This window comes from Pseudonaja textilis, chromosome 3 (genome assembly GCF_049901715.1).
Source record: "Pseudonaja textilis isolate UNSWEBS1 chromosome 3, rPseTex1.2, whole genome shotgun sequence".
NCBI classification, from domain to species: domain Eukaryota; kingdom Metazoa; phylum Chordata; class Lepidosauria; order Squamata; family Elapidae; genus Pseudonaja; species Pseudonaja textilis.
In genome coordinates this window covers 107,672,092-107,699,431 of record NC_141992.1, presented here as the reverse complement: position 1 = coordinate 107,699,431, position 27,340 = coordinate 107,672,092, and the positions used below count along the sequence as shown (strand labels likewise).

General features: G+C 36.8%; 1 protein-coding gene across 4 annotated transcripts in view; it reads left to right on the top strand.

Annotated features, from left to right (window-relative positions):
• Window positions 1–27,340, top strand: part of KAT14 (lysine acetyltransferase 14) — a 148,456-nt gene that overhangs the window by 3,920 nt on the left and 117,196 nt on the right. For 2 of the 4 annotated variants that reach the window (XM_087930553.1, XM_087930552.1), the window contains exons 1-2: window positions 53–308; window positions 18,862–18,980. In XM_087930553.1, the coding sequence (XP_087786679.1) occupies window positions 53–308; window positions 18,862–18,980 (375 nt within the window). Of the gene's footprint in view, window position 1; window positions 309–18,861; window positions 18,981–27,340 lie in introns of those variants that run through there. The other 2 variants (XM_026718747.2, XM_087930551.1) reach the window with 2 other exon arrangements.

The following is a 27,340-nucleotide window of genomic DNA, read 5'->3' as shown; positions in this document are numbered from 1 at the left end:
GATATTAGAAGAAAAAAATTTTATATGGTGAAAATAATTCTCCATAGGCATAATGGATAAAAATGCATACATGAATGACATGATGACTTGTCATGATGATGAAGCTACAAGAACATCTCCTTCAGAAGGGCTGGAAGAGGGGGAAGTTGAAGGAGAAACTCTTCTTATAGTAGAATCTGAAGATCAGGCATCAGTGGATTTGAGCCATGATCAAAGCGGAGACTCTATGAATAGTGATGAAGGAGAAACATCCTGGGCAGAGGAGATAACTTATTACTGTGAAAGATGTCAAAAATGGTTGCCAGCAAGTAAGACTTCTTAATTATTTATATTGTGATTTTGAGTTTCTCAAACTTACAGTTTTTACTCTGTTTACTCTGCACATAAGCACACATGTCCATGTAGAGTGTCTGAACACAAGTTTTGGTATTCTGTTCTACCCACATGGTGTTGCTTAGAAATGATCAATTAGCTTTGTTTGAACTACAAAAGTTGGAGATATAATACTTCTTGAAGTAAACAACATTGAAATCATTTATGGTTACTTCAAAATAAATGACACAGATCTCAGTCTTAAGACACAAGTACATTGTTGCATAGCAAATTAATTTTAGAATAGAATATTGTCCAAGTGTGATTGGACACACAAGGAATTTGTCTTGGTGTAAATATTCTCAGTATACATAAAGAAAAGGTACATTCGTTAATCAAAAATCATAACATACAACACTTAATGATAGTCATAGGGTACAATCAATAATCAAATCATACTAGGAAACAGTCAATATAAATTGTAAGGATACAAGCAACAAAGTTGCAGTCCTACAATCACAAGTGGGAGGGGATGGGTGATAAGGAGTGATGAGAAGATTAACAGTAATAGTAGTGTACACTTTGTAAATAGTTGAACAGTATCGAGGGAGTTATTTGTTTAGCAGAGTGATGGCTTTCGGGAAAAAACTGTTCTTGTGTCTAGTTGTTCTGGTGTGCAGTGCTCTATAGCAGGGTCCCCAACCACCGGGCCGTGGACCGGTACCGGGCCGTGGAACATTTCCTACCGGGCCGCCGGTTTGCTGGGCGCCACCATCTTGTTTGACGAGAAAGTGCTTCCAGGTGAGCTTTTCCAGTTGGAAAGCGGCGTTTGGGTGCTGAAAGAATCCTCGCGCCTTAGTTTCATTGAGGGGGGGGCTTCGAACGAAACTAAGGTACGAGGATTCTTTCAGCACCCAAGGCAAGGCAAGCTGAGCGACCGTCCCGAAGCCGTCCCGAAGTGAAGCCCATCGACAAAGGTACAAAGGAGGAGTTGAAGGTGGCAGGGAGAAGCAGGGGACAGCTGGCTGGCCGTTCGTTCGGCTCGCCTTGCCTTGCCATGCGTGCTGATGCCGGTACTGGGCCGTGGCACAAAAAAGGTTGGGGGCCACTGCTCTATAGCGTCATTTTGAGGGAAGAAGTTGAAACAGTTTATGCCCGGGATGTGAGGGGTCTGTAAATATTTTCACAGCCCTCTTTTTGACTTGTGCAGTATACAGGTCCTCAATTGAAGGCAGGTGGGTAGTAATTGTTTTTTCTGCAGTCCTAATTATCCTCTGAAGTCTGTGTTTGTCCTGTTGGGTTGCAGAACCAAACCAGACAGTTATAGAGGTGCAGATGATAGACTCAATAATTCTTCTGTAGAACTGTATCAGCAGCTCCTTGGGCAGTTTGAGCTTTCTGAGTTGGTGCAGAAAGAACATTCTTTGTTGTGCTTTTTTGATGATGTTTTTGATGTTAGGTATCCATTTTAGGTCATGTGATATAGTAGAACCTAGAAATTTGAAGGTCTTTACTGTTGATACTGTGTTGTCTAGTATTGTAAGAGATGGTAGTATGGGAGGGTTTCTTCTAAAGTCTACCACCAATTCTACGGTTTTGAATGGGTTCAGTTCCAGATTGTTCCGGTTACACCATGAGGCAACCTCCTGTCTGTATGCAGATTCATCATTGTCTCGAATGAGACCAATCACTGTTTTAAAAAGCCCTAAACATATATTAGCTATTTGAACTTATTTTAATCAACATTTCTTTGTTGCATAGTAGAGAAAACACCTGCATTTGTTCTTGCTATGAGAAGCCATTGAGAAATTCAAGGACTACATTGTTTAGATGTTCAGAAAGATCCAGAAAGGCAGCAATCACAAACCAGTTCCATTCCTGTATTAAAAATATTCCATGAAGTCAGGGCCTTCAAAAAGAACAGATGCCTTTAATGTTTATTTGTTAATTTTTATGTGTGATTGATGGCAAGCAGGTGTTTTAAGTTGCTTGCATTTTCCTTCATTTATTATTATCAAAATAACCCTATGCCCAAACTTACCCAAGAGGCAAGCAGGTGTTTCTTCAGGTATTTTAAGTTGGCTTGCATTTCCCTTCATTTATTCTTATCACCACAACCTTATGCCCAAAGTTACCCAGATGAGTTTCCAAAGCTGAGGAAAACTTGAATCTGGTACAATACCTTAACTAATAATTAGTACTTCTCCAAGACTCAAGGTAAGTAAAGCTGGAAAACAGACAACTTTTCCCTTTTTCCAATTTAATCATTTTGATATGCATTATCAAGCAAGATCAAATATGCTTTCTATGCAGAAACCCAGTAAAAAGCATGTATACTGTTTTTGCTAGTGTTATTCTTACATCTAAGTGGTGACTAGAAAAAAGTTTGCTGCTGTTTTAACTGTATAAATAGCATTGACACTAGAACAAAACAAGGTATGCACAAAATGCATACATCCCATCTAGAAGAAAAAATGGCTAACATAAAGCCTTTGTATTTTTAAATGCACCCTGAAACTTAATATTGATAGAATAGAACAACATTTATAGTCCTCTATTATGGTCCAGGAAAACCATATTTTGTACTAGGTATTTATTACAGCATTTCAATTTCAATCAGAATAGAGTTGGAAGGGGCTTTGGAGATCTTCTAGTCCAACCCCCTGCTCAAGCAGGAGACCCTATACCCATGATGGCGAACCTATGGCACGCATGCACAGCCACCTCTCTGGGCATGCCAGCCGTCGTCCATTGTTCTTCTGGGTTCCAGCATGCGCAGCTGGTGTTTGTGCATGCAGAAGTCCAGAAAACCAGAAGAGCTGCTCCCTGGTGTGCATGTGCACGCTGGGAAGCTGAGCTTCCAGTTTCCAGTGCACACATGTGTGCTGGCCAGCTGGTCTTTGCACATGCTGGACTGCCGGAAACCGGAAGACCATGTGGCGCACCAGAAGCTTAGCTTCTTGGCACACACCATGCGTGCTGGGGAACTGCTCTTCTGGTTTCATAGTGCTTCCCTGCACGCATGTGTTTGTGCTCCCGTTTTGGCACTTGGTGCCGAAAAGTTTCACCAACACTACCTATACCATTTCAGACAGGTGGCTGTCCAGTCTTTTCTTAAAAATGTCCAATGATGAAGCATCTACAACTTCTAAAAGCAAGCTGTTCCACTAGTTAATTGTTCTCACTGTTAGGAAGTTTCTCCTTCATTAGTTTCCATCCATTGTTTCTAGTCTTGCCTTCTTGTGCTTTGGAAAATGTTGACCCCCTCTTCCTTGTGGCAGCCCCTCAAAATACTGGAATACTACTATCATGTTACCCCTAATCTTTCTTTTCTCTAGACTATCCCTATCCAATTCCTGCAACTGTTCTTCATATGTTTTAGTCTCCAGGACTTTAATTGGTCTTCTTTGCACTTTTTCCAACATCTTTTTTGTAATGTGACCAAAATTGGATGTAGCATTTCAGGTGTCTTACGAAGGATTTATAAAGTGATACTAATACTCCACATGATTTTGATTCTATGTCTCTGTTTATACAACCAAGGACTGTATTAGCTTTTTTGGCTGCTGCCGCACATTGCTGGCTCATGTTTAAGTGAATGTCCACTAGGACTCCCAAGATCCCTTCACAGTTACTGTTTCTGAGCCATGTTTCTCCTAATCTGTACTTATACCTTTGGTTTTTCCTGTCTAGGTATAAAACCTTCCTTTTCTCCACATTTAATTTCATGTTGTTTGATAGGGTCCATTATTCAAGTCTGTCAAGATCTTTTGGATCCTGAGCTTGTTTTCTGGGATGTTGGGTATTCCTGCCAGCTTAGTATCATTTGCCAAATTTGATGAGTTCCTCTTCTATTCCCTCATCTAAGTCTTTTATAAAGATACTGAAGAGTACTGGGCCTAATTCTGTGGTGCCTCACTGCTTACTTCCCTCCATGTAGATGTACTACCATTAAGGACAACTCTTTGAGTACAGTTTGTCAGCCAGTTACAGATCCATCTGGTGGTGATGCTGTCTCTACCACATTTTTCTAATTTATCAAGAAGTAGGTTGTGGTCTACTTTGTTGAATGACTTGCTATAACAAGTCAGCTGAAGTATATTATATATATTAGCATGCTAAGTACCATGTTTCTCCAACAATACGCCCCCCCAATAGGAAGACCCAGCATGTATTCTAGGCATAAAATGAAATTAAGCCCCTCCCCCAAATTTAGGCCTATTTTAAAACGTGAAATGGGGGGAAGGGGGGAACTTGCTGTTAGGAGCGCCCCACGGGCAGCCATGCCTCATCACTAGCCTCTCCTAATGGGCAATCATAGTGGAGCCCTGAGACCTCCCTACTCCTGCCAAGCATCTATGCTGCAGACCTGAGACCTTTGGTACCGCCACTGCTGCTTCCCCTGCTGCCGTTGCTTCCCTTTCTACCCGTGCCACTGCCGCGTTTGGAGCTGCTGCTTCTGCGTTTGGAGCACAACCACCGCGTTTGGAGCTGCCACTTCCACATTTGGAGCTGCTGCCACGTTTGGAACACTGCTGCCATCCCCACTCCCAATGTGCTCCAAATGGTGGTGCTCCAAACACAGCGGCAGCTCCAAACGTGGAAGTGTCAGCTCCAAACGCAGCTGCAGCATGGGTAGAAGGGAAAGCAATGGCGGCGGAGGAAGCAGTAGCAGCGGGTGCTGAAGGTCTCGGGTCTGCAGCAAAGGTGCTTGGCAGGAGTAAGGAGCTCTCCACGCTCTGCCATGATCGCCAGTTAGGAGCGGCTGGTGGTGAGGCATGGCTGCCTGCGGGGCACTCTACGCGAAGATGCAAGGGGGGAATTAAGTCATCCCTGAAAAGACGGCCTAGCCATTTTTTTCAGGGCTCCAAAAAAAAATATTAGCATTAGGTGTACTCATTTAGTCACTTTGTCAAAGAATGAAATAAGATTGGTTTGGCATGATCTGTTTTTAACAAATGCAATGTCAAGGTTCCAAGTAGTTCCATTCAATAAGAACTCTGAGGCAGGCAAATTCCTCAAATAATATTTTATTGGGACATATCAAATTGGCACAGTCTTGGTGGAAAACTGGCTCTAAGTTCCCGCCTAGTCTAGTATTGCTTTGACTTTTGCCCAGTCCATTTCTACCCCCTTGTTTGACACTCAGCAGTCCAGAGCAGTCTTTTGACAGCCAGCATAGTTTTGCCATGAGCAGTTTTTTCAGGACTTTGCTCACTAGCTTCACATTTCCTCCATTGTTTCACTGAATATAAGAATGTCGTCCAAATAGACAAGGATTCCTTTATATTGGTGATCATTGATTAATTGCATCAAGACAGCAAGGCCCTGGGGCCTCTTGTAACCCAAACAACATTACTTTGAATTGGAAGCTGCCTAGCGGGGAGTTAAAGGCAGTTTTCCACTTGTCTTCTAATTCGTACCCGGTAGTAAGCTTCCCGCAGGTCTAACTTGGTGAACATCTTCCCCTTGGTCAGGTGGGACTGCATGTCCTTTATTAGTGGCAGTGGGTAGGTGTTTTCCACGCATACTGCATTTATTCCTCTAAAATCATACAGAGCATCTTTGACTCATCTTTCTTCTCAAGACAAGGGGGCCACCCTAGATTTTGCTGGTTGTGTGAAACCCCGGGCTAGGTTGGCGTCGATATAGTGCCATAGTTCTTTCATCTCCTTAGAGTTATAGAACACATTTTTAGTTTTGGTAGCTTAGCCCCTGGCACAAACTCTGTTGCCCAGCTTGTGGGTCGATGGGGGGTGATGGCAAGAGTATTGCATTCCTCTTTTTTGTGTGTAAATTTTATTGGTTTTTAAAAACAAACATAAACAAACAAAACATAAAAACATCAAACTTTCTTCCGTAGGTATACAAACAGCGTGCCAGTTGGTTTACAAATTTTTTTGTGCATCCTTTTCATAGTCTTCAGTTACAGTTACATTGCATAATAGCTCATATTATCAATCAAAAATTGAATACCCTAGTATCATTATTAATCATTTGATTATAGTTTTATTCATTCATATTTTACGAGATAACCATAATTTACTTAGTTTATTTTGTAACAATTCATATAATCCTCCCAAATCTATCCTAAAAACATTTTGTAGATATAATAAAAAAGAGGTACATCTTTATATATTTATTATTTTCTAAAAATCTCCATATTTCATTATTGTATTTTATTATCTAACCATTGACAGAAAAGGTCCCAAATTTTATAAAATTGTATCCTCTTGTTCTCTAATTTCAAATGTCAATCTACTCATTTCAGCACATTCCAATATTTTCTTAATGATTTTCTCCTGCGATGGTATTTTCTCATTTTTCCAATTTTTAGCAAATACAATCTTAGCCAATACATTTACAATCAGGTATTTCAAATCTTTGCTATATGTATCAGGTAAAATTCCCAATAAAAATATCTCTGGTTTCAAATCTATATGTTTTTTTGTCATTTTTTCCAACTACATGTGGATTTTGGTCCAGTATTTTCTAGCGTCCGCACAAGTCCACCACATATGGTAATATGAGCCAGGTGTCTGATGACATTTCCACCATTTTTCGGATTTATTTTTGAGCATTCTTGCTATTCTTGTTGGGGGAAAATGCCACCTGTAAAACATCTTATACAAATTTTCTTTATATGCTGTTGACATTGTCATTTTATAATTTTGAGACCACAATTTTTGCCATTTTTCTAAATCAATCCCATATCCAAAGTTCTTCCCTCAAACAATCATAGTTTCTTTAACTTGTTCTTCTTCGAGTTTAGTTTCTAATAAATATCCATACAGTTTTTTAATCACCTTTTCATTAGTATCTGTCAAAATCTTATCTAGATCAGTCAATTTATCATAAAAACCTTCTGTTTTAAAATCTTTATCATACCTTGAATGTATTTGTGCATATGAAAACCAATTCATCTTTATACCTTGTTCCTCTAGTTTTTGCATAGATTTAAGTTCACCCTTTTCATTCAATATTTTACCATATCTAACTGTTTGTTCCTTTTTATATGTTATAGGATAAGAAAATGCTTCAATAGTCGATAGCCAGACTGGAATTTTCAAATAACATTGCCTTTTAGTCTTCTCCCAATTTAACCACAAAGCCTCCTGTATATGATGTCTCCTAAAATACCCCTGTGTTTTAGTTCCCTTGTACCATAAGAAGGCATGCCACCCCAACAACAAATCATGTCCTTCTAATGCTAGCAATCTAGTATTTCTTAATGTTATCCATTCCTTAACCCACATCAAATTTGTAGCTTGGTAGTGTAACTCTCAATTAGGTAGGCCAAATCCTCCTCTTATTCTAGCTTCTTGCAAGAGTTTTAGTTTTATTCTCACTTTCTTTCCTGCCATATATATTTCAACACAATTTTATTTAAATCTTCAAAATAGTCTTTTGCAAGCCTAATTGGAATTGTTTGGAACAAATATAAAATTCTAGGTAATCTATTCATCTTGATTGTTGAGATTCTCCCTATTAGTGACAGTTGTAAATTTTCCCATTTTGTCAAGTCTAGCGCTATCTGCTGTTTAAGTTTAATATAGTTAATTCTCTTTTAATGTACTACATCTTGCTGTCAGATGTATCCCCAAATACTTGATCTTATTTGTGACTTGAATTTTCAGTAGATCTGCCAATTCTTCCTTTTGTCTTGATAACATATTCTTTGTCAAAATCTTTGTCTTTGTTTATTTTCAAACCAGCCACCTTGCCCCATGCCTCTATCTTTTCCAATAATTTTGGTGCTGTTTCTTTTTTAAAAAAAAACAAATTTTATTGATTTTCAAAAACAATACACAAACAAAACATAAAACATAAAACATAAAACATCTTTTCTGAAAGCAGCTTGATCCCGGGTTACATCTCTTCGTACAGACACAAATTCAAATTCATGCTCATTTTATATACCATTCCATGTCTTATTGCTATTTTACATTTTCTATATAGCTTCTCCCCTCTTTTAACTTTCTTAATTTTATTTGATTGATCTCATCTCAGTTCAGATCATTATGCTTGTTATTCTTTGTCTGTCCTGTTTCCAGCTATCTATTATCTTTCGCCTTTAAACAAAATTTCTCCTGTACACTGATTGGAGTATGACTCCTTTATCTCTTTCCCCTAAATTTATAACACTTAGTATAGTACATAACTTCCATTTGGATTCTGCTTGGTACATTCTAAAGTTACACACTATATTTTTTTAAAAAGAAAAGATTATAAATATGTAATATAATTAAAACAAAAATCCATACCAATTCAAATCTGTCATTAATATTAATATTCATTTAAATCTTGAACATTTTACACATTACTTTTCAGTTAAATATCATACTTTTATGGGAACACTTACAAACTTTCCATAGTTATTTCCCCCCCACTTCACTTATATTTTAAAACATTGTGTCATTAAAATGTTCCCATTCCTTCCTAATTCAATTATCTCATTTATTTCATTGCCTTCCTTTTGTTCACAAACATTTCACTAAATTACACTGAATATTTTATCCCACTTTTTAATCACGTTGTTTCCAATTTTCTAACATTATTTCTAATACAAATATAACAATACAATCTTATGTACCTTTGCAGAATCCCTTTTTCAATTAAGTTTTTACCCATTATCTCTAAATAAATCCTGTTTCTTTACATCTTGCTCCACACCATTGAAACTTCTCATCCCTTCCTCCCTCCCTTGCTTCTTCTCCCTGCCCTTTTTACCCCCTTGTCTCTCCACCTCCATTTCCCTCTTCTGTATTCCCCCTTTCTGTTGTTTTCAACATTATATTCATATATACCTTATTTTTCCCGTTTTGGGTTGTTTTTTTAGATCTTAAAGTCTCCATTTTCTTTTCCTCCTTTCCCCTTTCTTTCCCAAGTAAAGTTACTTGTTGATCAAAAATGGCTTCTTCTTTGTCCCATCATCTTGCTGCGCAGTCAGTTTCTCATAGGTAGAAATCGTCATTTCTAAGAATTGAAAAAGAGAGCCAAGAGAGCCCTTCCCTTTTTGTTCCTCTTCTTTATATTTTTTTAATTCAATTTTCAGTTCATACACAAGTGATGCCGTTGTAGAAAAAAAAAACTTTTTTCCAAACAACCACCCAAATGTTTTTAGTCCTTCAAATATAATTTCCAAAAGTCCCAAAGTCACCAAACAGTCCAAATAAGCTGTTTCTTTTAACACTTTCTTCTTTCTTCACTTTCTCTTCCTGGGGTTACTGTTTAGTTACAAAATTCCAGTTAAGCTGCATCTTTTAGAAGTCTTGTTAGTATTTAGTGATTCTTTTAAGTTCTAGGCAATCTCCTCCTGCCTTCCAAATCCTGCTCCTATTCTTTTCTTCTCCCTTCCCACTTACAGCAAAAAAATTTTTTTTTAAATGTTCAGAAATCCTTATTATCCCCTTGACCTTTAATTATCCAGTTATCTATTGATGCCAAAGCGTGTTTTTCTGATTTCTTGTTCATTTCTGTTCACTGTCAACATTAAGAAGGAGAGTGAAAAAAAAAGAACTTTCCCTTTTAACTTTCATTCACCGCTTGCAAGTCTTTGGGAGCTATGTATCTTTTGCAAATTTTAAATTCCAGAGTATCTTAGTTGTTACTTTTTCTCCCGGTCAGCCAAAAACTTTCACTTCTTAACTTCCTCCTGCACTTTCTTTTCTGGCTGAGTGCTTCTTTGAGGCGGCCATTTCTGACCGCCGCTCTACCGCCTTCGGAAAAGGGAGCTTAGCCGGCTGGGGAAGAGAGGTGCGATTCCTCTCGACTCTGCCAGATTTCCCCTGTCTTCACCACCTTCTACGGGGTGGCTTAGCCCCGAAGCCGGGTGGCTCGGGGTACTCCAGCGGCGAGCGCAGGCAGAAACCGCACACCATTGCGGATTCCTGCCTGCCCCAAAGCGCTGCAAACCGAAACCCTCAATTTTGGTGCTGTTTCTAAAGGGTCTTCTAAGATAAAAACCAAATCATTCTCAAAGGCTTGCAATTTAAATTCTTTTTTTTTAATTTTCATTCCTTTTATACTCTTTTCATCTCTAATATTTCTGTATAACACTTCCAAAGTTAACACAAATAGCAAAGGTGATAGTGGGCACCCTTGTCTTGTTCCTTTTCTTACGTTAATAGAGTCTGTCAATTCTCCCTCTATCATTACCTTTGCCGTTTGCTTGTAGTATATGGCTTCTATTGCTTGAATAAATTTTCTGGCAAAACCCATCTGTTCCAACAATAATAACATGAATCGCCAATTCACATTATCAAATGCCTTTTGTGCATCTAGAAATATCAAAGCCATTTGTTTTTCAGGATGTGCCTCATAGTATTCCAAGGTATCCAAAATTAGTCTCATATTATCTTTAATTTGTCTCTTTGGCATAAATCCATTTTGGTCAGAATGAATAAAGTTATTTAAATATTTTTTAAGTCTTTCTGCCAATATTGAAGCAAAAATTTTATAATCTGCATTTAGCAGAGAAATAGATCTATAGTTCTTAATTTGCAATGGATCAGCCTCCTCTTTTGGAATAAGTGTAATATAGGCTTCTGACCATGATTTGGGTATCTTCTTCTTTCACATAACTTCATTCGTAACTTCTAGCAATGGAAGGTTCAACGATTCTTGTAATGTTTTATTAAATTCTGCCGGGAGTCCATCTGGGCCTGGTGCCTTTCCATTATTTTGCTTCTTAAGTGCTTCAGTTAACTCCATCATAGTTATATTGCTTTCTAACATTTTTTCAGTCTCTTTAGGTATCTTAGGTAAATTAGCATTCTGTAAATACTGCTTAACTCTTTCCTCGTCAATATTCTCTTGCTTATATAATTTCCAATAAAAATCTCGAATGATTTCCTTCTTCTCTTTGCTGCCATGGCAAACTTGGCCTTGATCATCTATTAACTGCAATATTTTCCTTGATTCTTTCTCTTTTCTCCATTTATATGCTAACCATCTACCTGGTTTGTTTGCATCTTCAAAGTAGTTCTGTTTACCACCTCTAATTTTCTGTGCTAATTCTTCTTTCTCTATTTTACCCATTTTGTGTTTAATTATATCCATTTTTAGCTTAATGTCCTTTTTCTGTGGCGTTTTCTGTAGCTCTTTTTCAAGTCTTTTATGCTCATCCTCTAGAACCTTAGTGGCTTGCCTTTTCCTAGTATTCCTTTTCCTTGTATAATCTATTATTAAGCCTCTAGCATATGCCTTCATTGTATCCCATACATTCTGAATTGATGTATCTTCTTTTTTATTTTCTCCAGAGAAAAAGGCCAATTCTTTCTCAATCCACTGTGTAAAGTCTTTTTCCTTTAAAATACTATTATTTAACGTCCATCACGATCTTCTTTTTTGTCCTTTCCATTTAATTGTCATTGGATTGTGGTCTGCCCAAGTACTTGTTTCAATATTTATTTCTTGAATATTAGATATTAATTCTGTTGACATCCATATCATATCTATTCTGGACCATGATAAATGTCTATTTGAATAGAAAGTATATTGTTTGGCTTTAACATTTCTTTCTCTCCATGTATCTTTTAAATGTAATTCATCAACCATTTTAAAAAAGGATTTGGGGAGAGTCTTTCTGTTTTGCTTTGTTGTTGTTGCTGCTGTATAGTCCAACTTATTGTCTACAATTCCATTAAAATCTCCCATCATAACTATATTGGCATAATCCAGTTCAATTATTTTCATATGTAATTTTTTGTAAAATTCTTATTGTTTGTCATTTGGAGCATAAATTGCAATCAGGAGTGTTTTTATATTATTGTCCATTATTTCCACCATTAATACTCTTCATCAGTATAGATCAATTTTGCTGGGGTGATCTCTTTAATATATAAAACCACTCCTCTTTTCTTACATTCGGTCAAGGAAGTAAATATTTTCCCTAATTTTGGGCTGTACCAACAATTGTTCATATTGTTTTTTAATATGTACTTCTTGTAGACAAATTATATCAAATTTTAATTTCTCTAATTTATGAAAAGTTTTCCTTCTTTTAACGGCTGAATTAAGTCCATTTATATTAATTGTGATCAATTTTTTCTCTTCCATGGTTATATTTTATAGTTGGGTTTAGCACCTCTCGTAGATCTTGGTTCACATTGTTCTTTGGTTTCCACCTTTCCACCTACTGCGCCTTCTTCTTTTTCAGTCTCCATTTGGTCCTCTTAGTATTCAATTAGTGAGATCTCTTTTTCTGCCTCTTCCTCTTTCCTTCCAAAAAATTCTGTATAAAATAATTCCGCTTTCTCAATTGTGTCAATTCTATGTCTCTGTTCTTGCCATGTGAACATTAACCCTTCTGGGATCAGCCATCTATAATTCACCTCTTTTTTCAGTAGCATTTTAGTTAGGAATCAATATTCTCTTCTCATCTCTCTCACTTTTCTGGGTATTTGTTTTAAGACCACAATCTCCTTGCCTTTGTATTTCAATGTTTTCTCTCTTGCCATTTGCAATATTTGCGTTTTAATTGCTTTCTTTGTAAATGTAATATGAACTTCTCTTGGTAGGCTATTTCTCATCGCATATCTTGTAAAAACTCGATATACCTCATCTATTCCATCCATCATGTTCTCTTCAGTTATTTCCAAAGCTTCAGCCAATATTTCTATCATTATCTCAGCTAGATTTTGTCCTTTTTCTTCCTCTATGTTTTGAAATCTAAGATAAAATTCTGATCTGTCCATCTCCCATCTCAACATACCACTTTTATCTTGTTCAACCACAAGTTAATCTGTTATCAGTGTCTCAAATCTTCTTGTCTCTTTGTTTATCTTCTTCAATTTTTTGGAATCTCTCGTCATACTTCGACATCATTTGTTGAATGTTCTCCACTTTTTCATCGGTTTTCCCTGTTCTTTGTTCAATGTTCTCTGTTCTTTGTTCAATATTCTCTGTTCTTTGTTCGATGTTTTCTATTCTCTTTTCAATAGTCTCTGATCTTGCTTTAATATCTTGGATTCCTTACATAATCATCTGCAGAGTCACTTTTTCTTGTTCTTTTTCTTGCTTTAACATTGTCTGCATTGAACGTTGTCCTCCAGATGGTGGGGAGGCAGAAGTAGAAGTTGAGGAACCAGGAGCTGTAAATTTCCTATTCTTTTTAAACAATTCAAAATTTTCAGGTTCTTCTAAACCTTAATCCAATTGTGAAGTAGCCAATTATAATCCAAGGTGAAAAATAAAATGGTAGAGAGAAAAAAGCCCAATAGTAATTAAAAAAGGGGAGACAAAGTTTCTTCAGGTTCTTGTAAACCTTAATCCAATCAGTAGTTAAATAAAAAAAAGACTTAAAAAGAACAAAAGGAGAAATTTTTTTCAGGTTCTTCAACACCTTAATCCAATTGAAAGGTCTCAAATAAAAAAAGTGCATAAAAATGAACCAAAAAGGTGGGTGAAAAAAACAAAAAATGCCAGGAAAAAAAAAAGGAGAAAAGGCTTTTAAGGCTTTCCCTTTAAAATAAAAAGCAAACGTGAAAATTGGACTTCCAAAAAAAAGGACAAAAACAAACTCCAACCAGGCCAAAAACCCAAGTAGTTATTACAAGAATAAATATTAAAAAAAAAAAATACAGTAAAACTGGTAAGGAGGGGTAGCACAGCTTAAAAGAAATAAAAAGGGCACACTGCACTTTGTTTAGTTATCCAAGGCTCTTATTATAACTCTCTTCTCCAAAGACTTATCACCTTTTCTTTTTGTGAGCTTCAACACCAGGCTGCAGCTGTTGATAGAAATCCAGAAGAGCACCCTCAATAACACTCTCCCGTGCCCTTCCCTCTATCTTATCACATAGCAATGTCCTTGAAAAGGAGTCTCAGTTCTTTCTTTCTCAGCTTCATCTGATCACAGGAAATAAAGCATTTTCAAGCCTCTAGTTGGCAGTGTTACAAAGTTTCTTTGCTCTCACTTTCCCCCTCCTTTCCCAAGCAAAACGTAGTAAAAATTACCAAAAAAAAGGGAAAAGAATATTTTAAAAAGGGAAATAACTAAGTAACTAAAGGGAGCCTCAGCCTAAAATATTACAAAATCAAAAAGGAGAAGAAAAGACAGGTATAAATAAGAAAAGAACCAGTCCAGTTAAAATCGTGTATTTGAAATCCAGCAATGAGAAAAAAAAACACAAAACCTTACTTTGACATTTCCGTTTAAAATCGCCGCTTAATCATTTCTGTCAAAACTTTTACAGATTCTTTTTTTTCCTTTGGGTGTCCTTTCAAGTCTTAGAATAAAAAAGTTCTCACCAAACCGGCACACTCTCTCTTTCTGCTCTCTTCCGTTTCGGAGCTGTCCCAACTTCAGCAGCTTTAATGGCTGCCTCTTTGCCGCTGCAAGAAGAGCTTCTGGATCTACCAGGGACTTTGCGGTATCCCTGGGATCAACAGGATGTGCTGTTCACTTTTGCCGTCTCTTCAGGATGGTTTAGATCCGTTTGGACCGTCCAGGGGCAAAGATATCGGCTGCGAACTCAGACCTCCGAGATCACGTGCCGTATCGTCGTGACGCCAACTCCGCCCTCCTGCATTCCTCTTTGCTGAACACCTCTGCTAAGGTATTCTCTTGGTATCTGAGCAGTCCCTGGGAGTGGCTGTGCCATTATGGCAGCCTTCTCTTCTCTGTTACTGTTACTCAGCCACTGGCATACTTCCCTCTCTGTTGAGGTTGTGAGTGGGTCTGGAACCAGCTCCAATTTCAGTTTTTGGTAACCTCCTTTCCAGGTGATTGTTGGGTTCCATTTGTCTAGCCAAGCCAGTTCCAGTATGATGGACTCAGTCATTTTTGGAATCACCACAAACTGGATTAGCTCCCAGTGGTGCCCCATCTATAGTTTGACAGATTAGGTGACATGCGTAGCTGACCTCCCCTCTATTATTGACCCATCGACCTGCTCAAATTAGATGGGGTTTGCTAGGGGTTTTGTCTTTATGCCCAGCTTAGTGACTGTGGAAGGGCTGATGAGGTAGCGGGTACAGCCCATGTGTATGATGGCTTCTACTTCCCCATGGTCTCCTGTCTCTGGCACCACTATTTTTTACTTAATCGTAAAAGGATGGATGGCTTTACTTACCATCAGGTTGTCCTCACTATCATCACTACTGTCACTGCTCGTCAATGGTGGGACCTCAGGGGTCGGAGTTTTCTCTTCCCCTTTTGGGGGGAAGAGAAATCAACGTCTTGCTGGGTGAATTTCCCCTTTTCCATGGGTTTCTGTTGTAGTCTCTTTGGTTTTACAGAAGAGCTTTGGCCTCTTGCTTGTGGTACAGGAGCTGGGCCAAAGCACTCGGATGCTTGGTGGCCTTGTTTTCTACACCAGAAGCATTTTATGGGCACCATGGAGGCCCCTCCAAGTGGCTCCTCTGCTGGGCATGGGCTAGTTCGCCATCTCAGTTATCTCTTGGGTTTCCTCTCTGGGGTCTCCTTCTGATGTCGCCATAGTTCTAAGTCCATTGCTACAGCCATCCAGTACTATACCAGCAATGGATGTGATCTGGGACTCCCTGGCAAAGGCAGATTTGTAGCAGCTTCCCAGCGATTCTTTGGAATTCCTGGATGTATTCTTTGGCTGGGCGACCTCTATCTGATTTTCTTGATTTGTCTCTCTGCCTCTTGACTCTGGGATACATCCTCAAATCAGCTCCTTAATTCCTGTAGGAAATCATTGACATTTTCTAGCTCAGGAACCCCTTTGTCGTAAACTTGGGTCACCTATTTCAACGCTTCCCCCTCCAGGTTGTCAGTGAGGGTGGAAACAATTTCTTGGTAATCTTGGTAGCTGTCCCCAAAGTGGTCGATGTAAGCCCACGCTTGGTTTAGAAAGAAGGCCAACTTGTCTGGGCTTCCATCGAACCCCACTCAAAAGCGCAGTGGAATTTCTCCTCGAGGCTGCGGTAGTGGTGGTCGTGGCGCTGCCAGTGGCTGTGGCTGTGGCACAACCAGTGAGGCTGGAATTCACTGCACCTGGACCTGGTCCCAGCCTTGTCTAGGCTGGTATGACTAGCCAGGAGGCACTTTCCCAGCTAGTGGCGGTGCTGACTTACTGGGCCGGCCAGTCTCCTGCACCCAAGTGGACTCTGGTAAGAAGTGGAGCTCGACCAAGCCAATAGCAGCTGCAGGGGGCTGGTAGGTTGGGCCACTGGAGGAGTTGACTGCTCCCGCCTGGGAACACTCGGTTGCATCCCAGGTTGCACTGTATGCAAGGGTTGAGGCCCCACGCCCTGAGTAGATCGGTCCACTTTCGCGGGAAATGTGAAGTCAGCTGGCCCAGGACAGCTATTATGTAACTGGTATGCTGCTGCTGGCTGACGCTGCTTGAATCTTTCAGGCAGCCCTTCCAGAGCTTGGCTGTGAGCTTGGTACTTTCCTTCCCCCAACTCATTTGAATCCAAGAGTCCTGTCAATCTCCACTCCAGGATCATTGTTCTCACTTCCCTCATGGATGTGATCAGTCTCTTCCACATCTGGCCTTGACTAGTTTGGATTCCAGGTCCTCTGCTTGCTAAAGCTCTTTGGAAACTGGCAGGTGGATCTGCTCCTTTGCCCATGCCCCTAGCTGGCGTTCAACTTCAGCTGCAGCTGCTCGCTAGGGTGTCGAGGGGAATGTCAGGTTCTCCTCGATTCCCCACAGGCTCCTCCGGCACCTCTCACTTCTCCATTTTCTTCCTCCATCTTCCCTGAGTCTTTTCTGCTGCTCAGGTAGACCGGCAAGCGGCTGGAGCTCAGGACCCCAGATAGCAACTTTGGTTTGGAGCCTTAGAGTTTAGAGAGCCAGTTTAATGTCAAGGTTCCAAGTAATACATCCCATTCAATAAGAACTCCAAGGCAGGCAAATTCTTCAAAGAATATTTTATTGGGACATATCAAATTGGCACAGTCTTGGTGGAAAACTGGCTCTAAGTTCCCACTGATTTTTCACCCAATTAAATGTAAAACTTGTCACTTCCCCCCACAGTCTCCAATCAGCATGTAGTCCAGTTGCTAGGTGACCTCAGTCTCCACCCTTCAAATACCTACAGCAACATCCTTGATTCCCAGAGGAAATAATTTTATTTAGGCTACAACACCCCAGCTATCTTTACACCCCCCTTTCCTGGCCGCTTTGCTCCTGAAGCAGTCAGAAGAGAAACCTACAAGAAAAAAACGGCCACAGTTAGGCCATCTTCAGGGTTGACACCCATTCTGGTTATAACTTTGTTTCTAGATATTCGCATATCTGTTTTGTGATTATTTTTTCCAGTATCTTCCCAGGTATTTATGTTAGGCTGATTGGTCTATAGTTTACTGGATCTGTCCCCCCCCCACTTTTTTAAAAAAGATGGGAACTACACCATTAATAACATGTGAGCACAAAAAGCCACCACACATGTTTATCTTTAAATTAGTTGCTGGAAATACAAAGTACGGATTGCACACATTCCTCTCACTCATCCATTTTTAGTTGCATACACTGGTGTACATTTCTGCATCTACATTATTTTAGAAAATCTATAATTTCACAGAAAGGCTAACTGTCATGTAACTGAGAAACAGTTAAGCACTATTAAGAATTGTCTTTTGTCTAACCACATGTTAATTGTTCCTATCTTCATGCTTCATACATGATCTCAAAAAGTTGAAATCAGGAACAGCAAGAACATGATCAATTAATTCTACCTTAAGTTGTCACAAGTTTGAAAACAGTACAAGTTAAGGAATAACAGCTGAGTCACATGCTTGGACACTTGAAATACTTACAGTTTTTTTTCTGAAATGGAAAGAAAGTAGCATTATTCTGATTTTGGTATAGAACTCGCAAACAAAAGTATTTGGTTTTGAACATGTAACATCAAACAGCTGTTTTTAGTATGGAATATTTTAATTGAAATGTTTTATATAGCATGTAAATATTACATAGTAGCATGTAGTATATGTTTTCTGTATTAATAAGAAGGTAGCAGATGCCAAGATTTCTGTTTGAGGGCCATTCTATCTCTATTTGTTATGTTTTACGCTCAAGTAATTACTTTGTGAGAATCATTTTGGTATAATGGTTAAGATATCAGGCTAGACCCAAGAGACACTGAATGCTAGTCCCATCTTAGGCACAGAGTATATTAAAAAGATTTTTTTCCTCTTCCATTTAATCATGGAGACTCTTGGAATCTGCCTGGATAAATCCCTAGAGTTTCCTTGGCAAGGATTTTCAGGTTTGTCTCCTTCCCAGGGCTAAAATAGAGAATATTACAATTGGAATCAAGTAATATATATATGATAAGAGCCAGTCTGAGGTAGTGGTTAAGGCATCAGGTAGAGAGACTATGAATATTCTGTTCCTGCCTTCAGCACAATGCCAGCTGAGTGACCTTGAGCTGGTCACTTTCTGTCAAGCCCGCAAACAAGACAATGGCAAACCACTTCTTAAAAACTTTGTCAAGAAAATTGCAGGTTCTTGCCAAGAATCAGACATGATTGAATGGAAGAAAAATACTTTGTAATATACTTCATAATGATGTGACTTAAATTGTTTTGTGGAGAAAAAAGGACCAATTTTTATTTATTTACAGGTCATACAAAAGAGTACATCACCTATCTTAAAGGTGATAACTTTTTCAAGTTTACTTGCTCTGATTGCTCAGAAGATGGGAAGGAGCAGTTTGAACGGTTGAAGCTAACATGGCAACAGGTAAGTAGCAAGCTAATTAATAAAGTTCAAATAATGTAATGATAAAAATAGTTCAATTTTTTTAATATGTTAACATTAGAAATTTTTTAAAAATTATTTCCTTCAACACCTTTCAGTAAACAATGTTTAAAATATTTCTTTTCATACATACATATATGTATATATGTATATTTAAAGATTATTTGAATGTAAAAGTAAAATCTATATGTAAACGAAGGAGAACAGAAAGAAGTAAATAGTGCAAGAAAAAAAAAAGGACATAGCCTTTATCGCAACTATAATGAAATTCTTCACTCTCTTTAAGGTTACAGACATTTTTATCTATCTTCTATCTTATCACTTTTTTTTCAAAAGTTTTATTATTTTTTAGACAAACATACACAAACACAACATAAAAACATCAAGCCATCTTCCATTTACGTACATACAGTGTGTCGATTGCTCTACAAATTGTTTTGTGCATCCACTTCGTAGTCATCACTTACAATTACTTGTATATGTTCTCATATTATCTATCAAATATTTCTAAATGCATTAATATTGTTATCAATCATTTGACTATACTATTCATTCATGTTCTGCAAGATAGTCCATATTTAAGTTGATTTATTTTATGACAATTCATATTATCATCTTAAATCTATCCCATAGTTATATTACGATAATACATCTTTATATATACTTTATATCCTAAAGTTCTACATATTTTATTACCATATTTTATTGTCTAACCATTGATAAAATAAATCCCAAATCTTATAAAATTGTTTATCTTCTTGTTCTCTGATTTCAAATGTCAATCTACTCATTTCAGCACATTCCATTATTTTCTTAATAACTTCCTCCTGCATTTGTATTTTCTCATTTTTCCAGTTTTTAGCAAATACAATCCTAGTTGCTGTTAATACATTTACAATCAAGTATTTCAATTCCTTACTGTATATTTCAGGTAAAATTCCCAATAAAAATATCTCTGGTTTCAAGTCTATGTATTTTTTTGTCATTTTTTCCAACCATGTGTGGATTTTAGTCCAATATCTTTTAGCATCTGCACACATCCACCACATATGGTAATATGAGCCAGGTATCTGATGACATTTCCAATATTTTTCATATTTGTTCTTGAACATTCTTGATATTGTTGTTGAGGGTAGGTGCCACCTGTAAAACATCTTATACAAATTTTCTTTATATGTTGTTGACATTGTCATTTTATAATTTTGAGACCACAATTTTTGCCATTTCTCTAAATCAATCCCATATCCAAAAATTTCCCCCCGATCATTATTTCTTTAACTTGTTCTTCTTCTAGCTTAATTTCTAGTAAATATCCATACAATTTTTTAATCACCTTTTCATCAGTACCTGTCAAAATCTTATCTAAATCAGTCAATTTATCATAAAAACCTTCTGTTTTGGAATCTTTGTCATATCTAGAGCTTATTTGCACATATGAAAACCAATTCATCTTTATACCTTGTTCCTCTAGTTTTTGCATAGATTTAAGCTCACCCTTTTCATTCAATATTTCACCATATCTAACTGTTCCTTTTTATATGTTATAGGATAAGAAAATGCTTCAATAGTCGATAGCCAGACTGGAATTTTCAAATAACATTGCCTTTTAGTCGTCTCCCAATTTAACCACAAAGCCTCCTGTATATGATGTCTTCTAAAATACCCCTGTGTTTTAGTTCCCTTGTACCATAAGAAGGCATGCCACCCCAACAACAAATCATGTCCTTCTAATGCTAGCAATCTAGTATTTCTTAATGTTATCCATTCCTAAACCCACATCAAATTTGTAGCTTGGTAGTATAACTCTCAATTAGGCAGGCCAAATCCTCCTCTTATTCTAGCTTTTTGCAAGAGTTTTAGTTTTATTCTCGCTTTCTTTCCTGCCATATATATTTCAACACAATTTTATTTAAATCTTCAAAGTAATCTTTCCCTAACCTAATTGGAATTGTTTGAAACAGATATAAAATTCTGGGTAATATGTTCATCTTGATTGTTGATATTCTCTCTATTAATGATAATTGTAAGTTTTCCCATTTTGCCAAATCTACCGCTATCTGTTGCTTAATATAATTATTCTCTTTAAGTGTGCTACATCTTGCTGTCAAATGTATCTCCAAATACTTGATCTTATTTGTGACCTGAATTTTCAAAACATCCGCCAATTCTTCCTTTTGCCTTAATAACATATTCTTTGTCAGAATCTTTGTTTTATCTTTATTTTCAAACCAGCTACCTTTCCATATACCTCTATCTTTTCTATCAGTTTTAATGCTTTTTCTAATGGATCTTCTAAGATGAAAACCAAATCATCTGCAAATACTTGCACTTTAAATTCTTCCTTTTTAATTTTCATCCCTTTTGTATCTTTTTCTTCTCTAATGTTTCTATTTAGCACTTCCAAAGTTAACACAAACAACAGAGGTGACAGTGGGCAGCCTTGTCTTGTTCCTTTTCTTATATCAATAGAGTCCATCAATTCTCCCTCAATCATTACCTTTGCTGTTTGTTTATGATATATAGCTTCTATTGCATGAATTTTTTACCAAAGCCCATCTGCTGCAACTGTAATAACATAAATTGCCAATTCACATTGTCAAAGGCCTTCGGTGCATCTAAAAATATCAAAGCCATTTGTTTTTCAGGATGTGCCTCATAATATTCCAATGTGTCCAAAATTATTCTCATATTATCTTTAATTTGTCTCTTTGGCAGAAATCCGTTTTGATCAGGGTGAATAAAGTTATTTAAATATTTTTTTAGTCTTTCTGCCAATATTGAAGCGAAAATTTTATAGTCTGAGTTTAATAGGGAAATGGGTCTATAGTTCTTAATTTGCAGTGGATCAGCCTCCTCTTTTGGAATAAGTGTAATATAAGCTTCTGACCATGATTTGGGTATCTCTTCTTTAACAAAACTTCATTCATAACTTCTATTAATGGGAGATTCAACGATTATTGTAATGTCTTATAAAATTCCACTGGAAGTCCATCTGGACCTGGTGCCTTTCCATTATTTTGCTTCTTAAGTGCTTTAGTTAACTCCATCATCGTTATATTACTTTCTAACATTATTTCAGTCTCTTTAGGTATCTGGGGTAAATTAACATTCTGTAAGTACTGTTTATCTCTTTCATCATCAATATTCTCTTGTTTGTATAATTTCCCATAATAATTTTGTATGATTTTTTTCTTCTCTTTACTTCCATAGCAAGCTTGGCTTTGATCATCTATTAATTGTGATAGTTTCCTTGATTCTCTTTCCTTTCTAACCATCTACATGGTTTATTTGCATCTTCAAAATAGTTCTGCTTCACACCTCTGATTTTCTGTGCTAATTCTTCTTTTTCCATGAATCCCACTTTATGTTTAATTGTATCCATTTTTAATTTAATGCCCTTTTTCTGTGGCAGTTTCTGTAACTCTTTTTCAAGTCTTTTATACTCATCCTCTAGTGTCTTAGAGGCTTTGTCTTTTCATGATATTTCTTGTATAGTCTATTATCAAGCCTCTAGCATATGCCTTCATTGTATCCCATACATTCTGCATTGATGTGTCTTCTTTTTTATTTTCTTTGGAAAAAAAAAGGCCAGTTCTTTCTCCATTCTCTGTGTAAAATCTTTTTCTTTTAATATAGTGTTATTTAACGTCCATCTAGATCTTCTTTGTCCTTTCCATTTAATTGTCATTGGATTATGATCTGCCCAGGTACTTGTTTCACTATCAATTTCTGGAAGATTAGTGATCAATTCTGTTGACATCCATATCATATCTATTCTAGACCATGATGAATGTCTGTTTGAATAAAAGGTATATTGTTAGGTCTTAAAGTTTCTTTCTCTGCATGCATCTTTTAGATTTATTTCATCTATCATTTTAAAAAAGGATCTAGGGAGAGTTTCTGCTTTGCTTTATTTTCTGTGTTGTATAGTCCAGTTTATTATCTACTATTTCATTGAAGTCTCCCATCATACAGATATTAACATAGTCCAATTCAATTATTTTCATATGTAATTTTCTAGAAAATTCTTCTTGATTTTCATTTAGAGCATCGATTGCTATCAGGAGTGTTTTCATATTATTGTCCATTATTTCCACCATTAAAAGTCTTCCATCATCATCCGTATGGATCAATTTTGCTGGAATAGCATCTTTGATGTATAAAACCACTCCTCTTTTCTTGCATTGTGTCAAAGAAGTAAATATTTTCCCTAGCTTGGGCTGTATCAATAGTTGTTCATGCTGCTTTTTAATATGTACTTCTTGTAGGCAGATTATATCAAATTTTAATTTCTCTAGTTTATGGAAAGTTTTCCTTCTTTTAACAGCTGAATTAAGTCCATTTATAGTAATTGTAATCAGTTTTTTCTTTTCCATGATTATACTTCGTAGATAGGTTTTGCAGCCCTCGTAGATCTTGGTTCTTGTTGTTCTCTAACTTCCACCTTTCCGCCTACAGCACCTTCTTCTTTTTCAATCGCTGCTTGGCAGTCCTCTTGGAATTGGATTAGTGACATTTCCTTTTCTGTCTCTTCCTCCTTCTCTCCAAAATATTCTGTATAAAATAATTCTGCCTTCTCAATTGAATCAATTCTATGTCTTTGTTCCTGCCATATAAACATTAAGCCTTCTGGTATCAGCCATCTATAATTCACCTCTTTTTTGAGTAGTATTTTAGTCAGAAATTGAGACTCTCTTCTCTCTCTAACTCTTCTAGGTACTTGTTTGAGAACTACAATCTCCTTATCTTTGTATTTCAGTGTTTTCTTTCTTGCCACCTGTAGTATTTACGTTTTAATAGCTTTCTTTGTAAATCTGATATGAACTTCTCTTGGCAAGCTATTTCTCATTGCATATCTTGTGAAAACTCGAAAAACCTCATCTATTCCATCCATCATCTTCTCTTTTGTTATTTCCAAAGCCTCGGCCAAAATTTCTATTGTGATCTCTGCCAGATTTTGTCCCTTTTCTTCCTCTATGTTTTGGAACCTGAGATAAAATTCTGATCTGTCTATCTCCCATCCGAGCATCCCACACTTACCTCATTCAACCATGCTTAGTCTGAAATCAATATCTCCAATCTTCTTATCTCTTTGTTTGTCATCTTCAGTTTTTCAGAATCTCTCATACTTCATCATTTGTTGAATGTTCTCCACCTTTTCATCAGTTTTTCCTGTTCTTTGTTCAGTGTTCTCTGTTCTCTTTTCAATATTCTCTGTTCTTGTTTGTATGTTTTGAATTCCTTGCATAATCATCTGCAGCGTCACCTTTTCCTATTCTTTTTCTTGTTGTAACATCGTCTGTATTGAGCATTGTCCTCCAGAAGGTGAAGAGGAAGAAGTAGGAATTGAGGAACCAGCCACTGTTAGTTTCCTACTCATTTCAAACAATTCAAAATCTTCAGGTTCTTCTAGATCTTAATCCACTCATGTAATGACCAATTGTAATTCCAAGTAAAAATAGTGGAGGAAAAGGGAAAGCAAAATAAAAGTTTCTTCAGGTTCTTGTACACCTTAGTGCAATCAATTGATTAAATAGTGAGAAAAAACCCCCAAAAGAGAAGAAAAAAACCATAAAAAGAAAAAGGAACAATTGTCAAGTATTGTGGGTGGCAAAATAAATAAATAAAGTTCTTCAGATTCTTCAACACCTTAATCCAATTAAAAAGTCTCAAGTATAAAAAAGAGAGAAAAGAGTCACAGAAAAAACCAATATAAAAAATAAGTAAAAAGATGGGAAGGGTGAGGAAAAAAAGAAAAAAAAACTACTCCCTTGAAAAGAAAAAGAAAAATTGATACTAATAATAATACCAAAAAACAGGTAGATGAAAAAAAAATTTCCTTTAAAATAAAATATAAAAATAAAAAATAGACTCAAAAACAAAAAAGAACAAAAATAAACTCCAGAAGGCCAAAGATCCAGGTGACTATCAAAAATAGTAAGCTAATAAGGGTGTGTGTGTATTGAAGTAGAGAATAGCCCAATGTAAAAAAAGTAAAAAAAAAGAACACACTGCACCTATTTAAACATCCAAGGTTTTTGTTAAGTTCCAAACAATTTTATAACTCTCTTCTCTAGAGTCTTATAATCTTCAACACCAGATTCCAGCCACTGATAGAAACCTGGAGGAGCACCTGCAATAATACTCTCCTGTACTCTTCCCTCTATCTTATCAAACAGGCTCAAAGTCCTTGAAAAGAAGCCTCAGTTCTTTCTCAGCTTTGTCTGGTCTTCAATAGTAAAAAAGAAAAGAAAACAATGTTTCCAAGCCTCTAGATAGCAGTGTTACAAATTTTCCTCTACTTTCACTTTCCCCCTCCTTTTTCAAACAAAATGTGTTTTAAGTAATAAAAAATTAATTAAAAATAAAAGAAAAACTTTAAAAAGAAAACTAAAAGGGAATCTCTAGCCTAGAATATTATAAAGGCAAAAAATAAAAAATAAGGTAGAAGAAAACCAGTCCAGTTTCAAAGTAAAAAAATCATACATTAAGAGTCCAGCAGTAAAAAAAGAAATATTAATTTTGACTTCCTGTTTAAGATAGCCGCTTAATCACTTCTGTCTTAAATTTTATAAATTCTTACTTTTCCTTAGGGTGTTCTCTCAGATCATGAAATAAAAGAAAAACTCTCACCAAACCGGCACACTTTCTCTTTCCATTCTCTTCTGTTTTGGAGCTATCCCAACTTCAGCTTTAATGGCTGCCTCTTTGCCGCTGGCAAAAAGAGCTTCTCCTGGATCTACCAGGGACTTTGTGATGTCCCTGGGATCGACAGGATGCGCTCTTTACATTCACCGTCTCTTTGGGATGGTTTAGGTCCGTTTGAACCGTCCAGCAACGGTGGCGATCTCAGATCTTCAAGATCGCACGCTGTACCGTCACAACGCCAGCCCCGCCTTCCCTATCTTATAACTTTTATCCCATATTCCATCTCTTATCTATAAATAAATCCATAAAACTTCCTATTCAACCCTAATGTCAGCAGGTCTATAAAGAGTTGCCTGAGATGTCATATTTTGTTTTAATCTTGTTCAAATCAATCAACTTTATATATCTTACTTTCACTTCTAACAGTCTTAATCTTTAATTCAGTCAAATATTGTAGGATTCAATTTCTCTTCATTTCCTTTTTGTCCCATCAGATAGAATTTTTCAAGACTTTAACAAGCCTTTTTTGTAAATCCAGTAGGAAAAAAATTATCAAGGTTTGTCTTGGCTTGTCATTTGCTTTTAGTACTTACACTTATATACCACTTCACAGTGCTTTACAGCCCTCTAAGTGGTTTACAGAGTCAACATATTGCCCCCAACAATGTGGGTCCTCATTTTAGCAACCTCAGAAGGATGGAAGGCTGAGTCAACCTTGAGCTGGTGAGACTCGAACTGCTTTTAATTTTAAATTCTCAGCCAATTTCTTTTGTAGATTCAGTGAAACATCCTCTTCTAAACCATTCCCTTAGCCAGTGAGTTGTAAATACCATCTCTGCTAAAATTTGTTTTATATCTGTCATTTTTTCAGTAAAAGTTTTGGGTATAGTCTATCAATAGATGCAAATATCTTTACTGACATATTTGATATTGTGGCTACTATTTTCTATTTTTAATTTTCTTCAGTACTTTAACTGTTAGAATTTTTACTTTTCAGGTTAGCAAATCTGTACTTAAAAACTTTAGTCTCTTTGAGTGTCCAATTTTTAAAATGAAATTGCTTGTTTATTTTGTCTTGTGAAAAGCAAAACAATCTGTTTTCCAGAAAAAGCTGTTTATTTTTTATAATTCATTCCAAAAACCTATTGTAAAAGTTTCGATATCCAATTTTATTTGGACCTTTAATCTGTTTACAATTTTCTAAGATCAAAATTGTATTTAGTATTTTGTTGTTTATTTCAGATTCTTTAAATTCTTAACCTTATGATTAAAGTGTTCTTCACTCAGAATTGAAGGTACTCGAGTGTTTTCAAGCTTGTCAGTCCAATAATCTCCAGTAGTCTACAAGTAATTAATGAGCAATTTCTGAAACTTAGAAAGTAAGGTTTTGTGAACTTAATATTTTTTAGAACTCCCTGCTGCAATTGTGAGGCTAATCCATAGCCTCCCAGTCCTCAAACATGCAGCAAATTGCTGTTCTGTGGTGTCCTTGCAAAAAATAACCATCCAAACTAGTGCAATTTTAGGCTTTGATAGCTTAGCTCCTGATTCAGTTTCAGTTGCACAGTCAATTGGGCGGTGGTGGTGGTGGAAAGAACATTGCTGTCCTCTTCACTAAAGACAGTGGCCAGGTCTTCATATTCTTTGGGCAGCATCTCAGTGGCAGTTGCTGCTATCTCCTGTGGCTTGAGGCC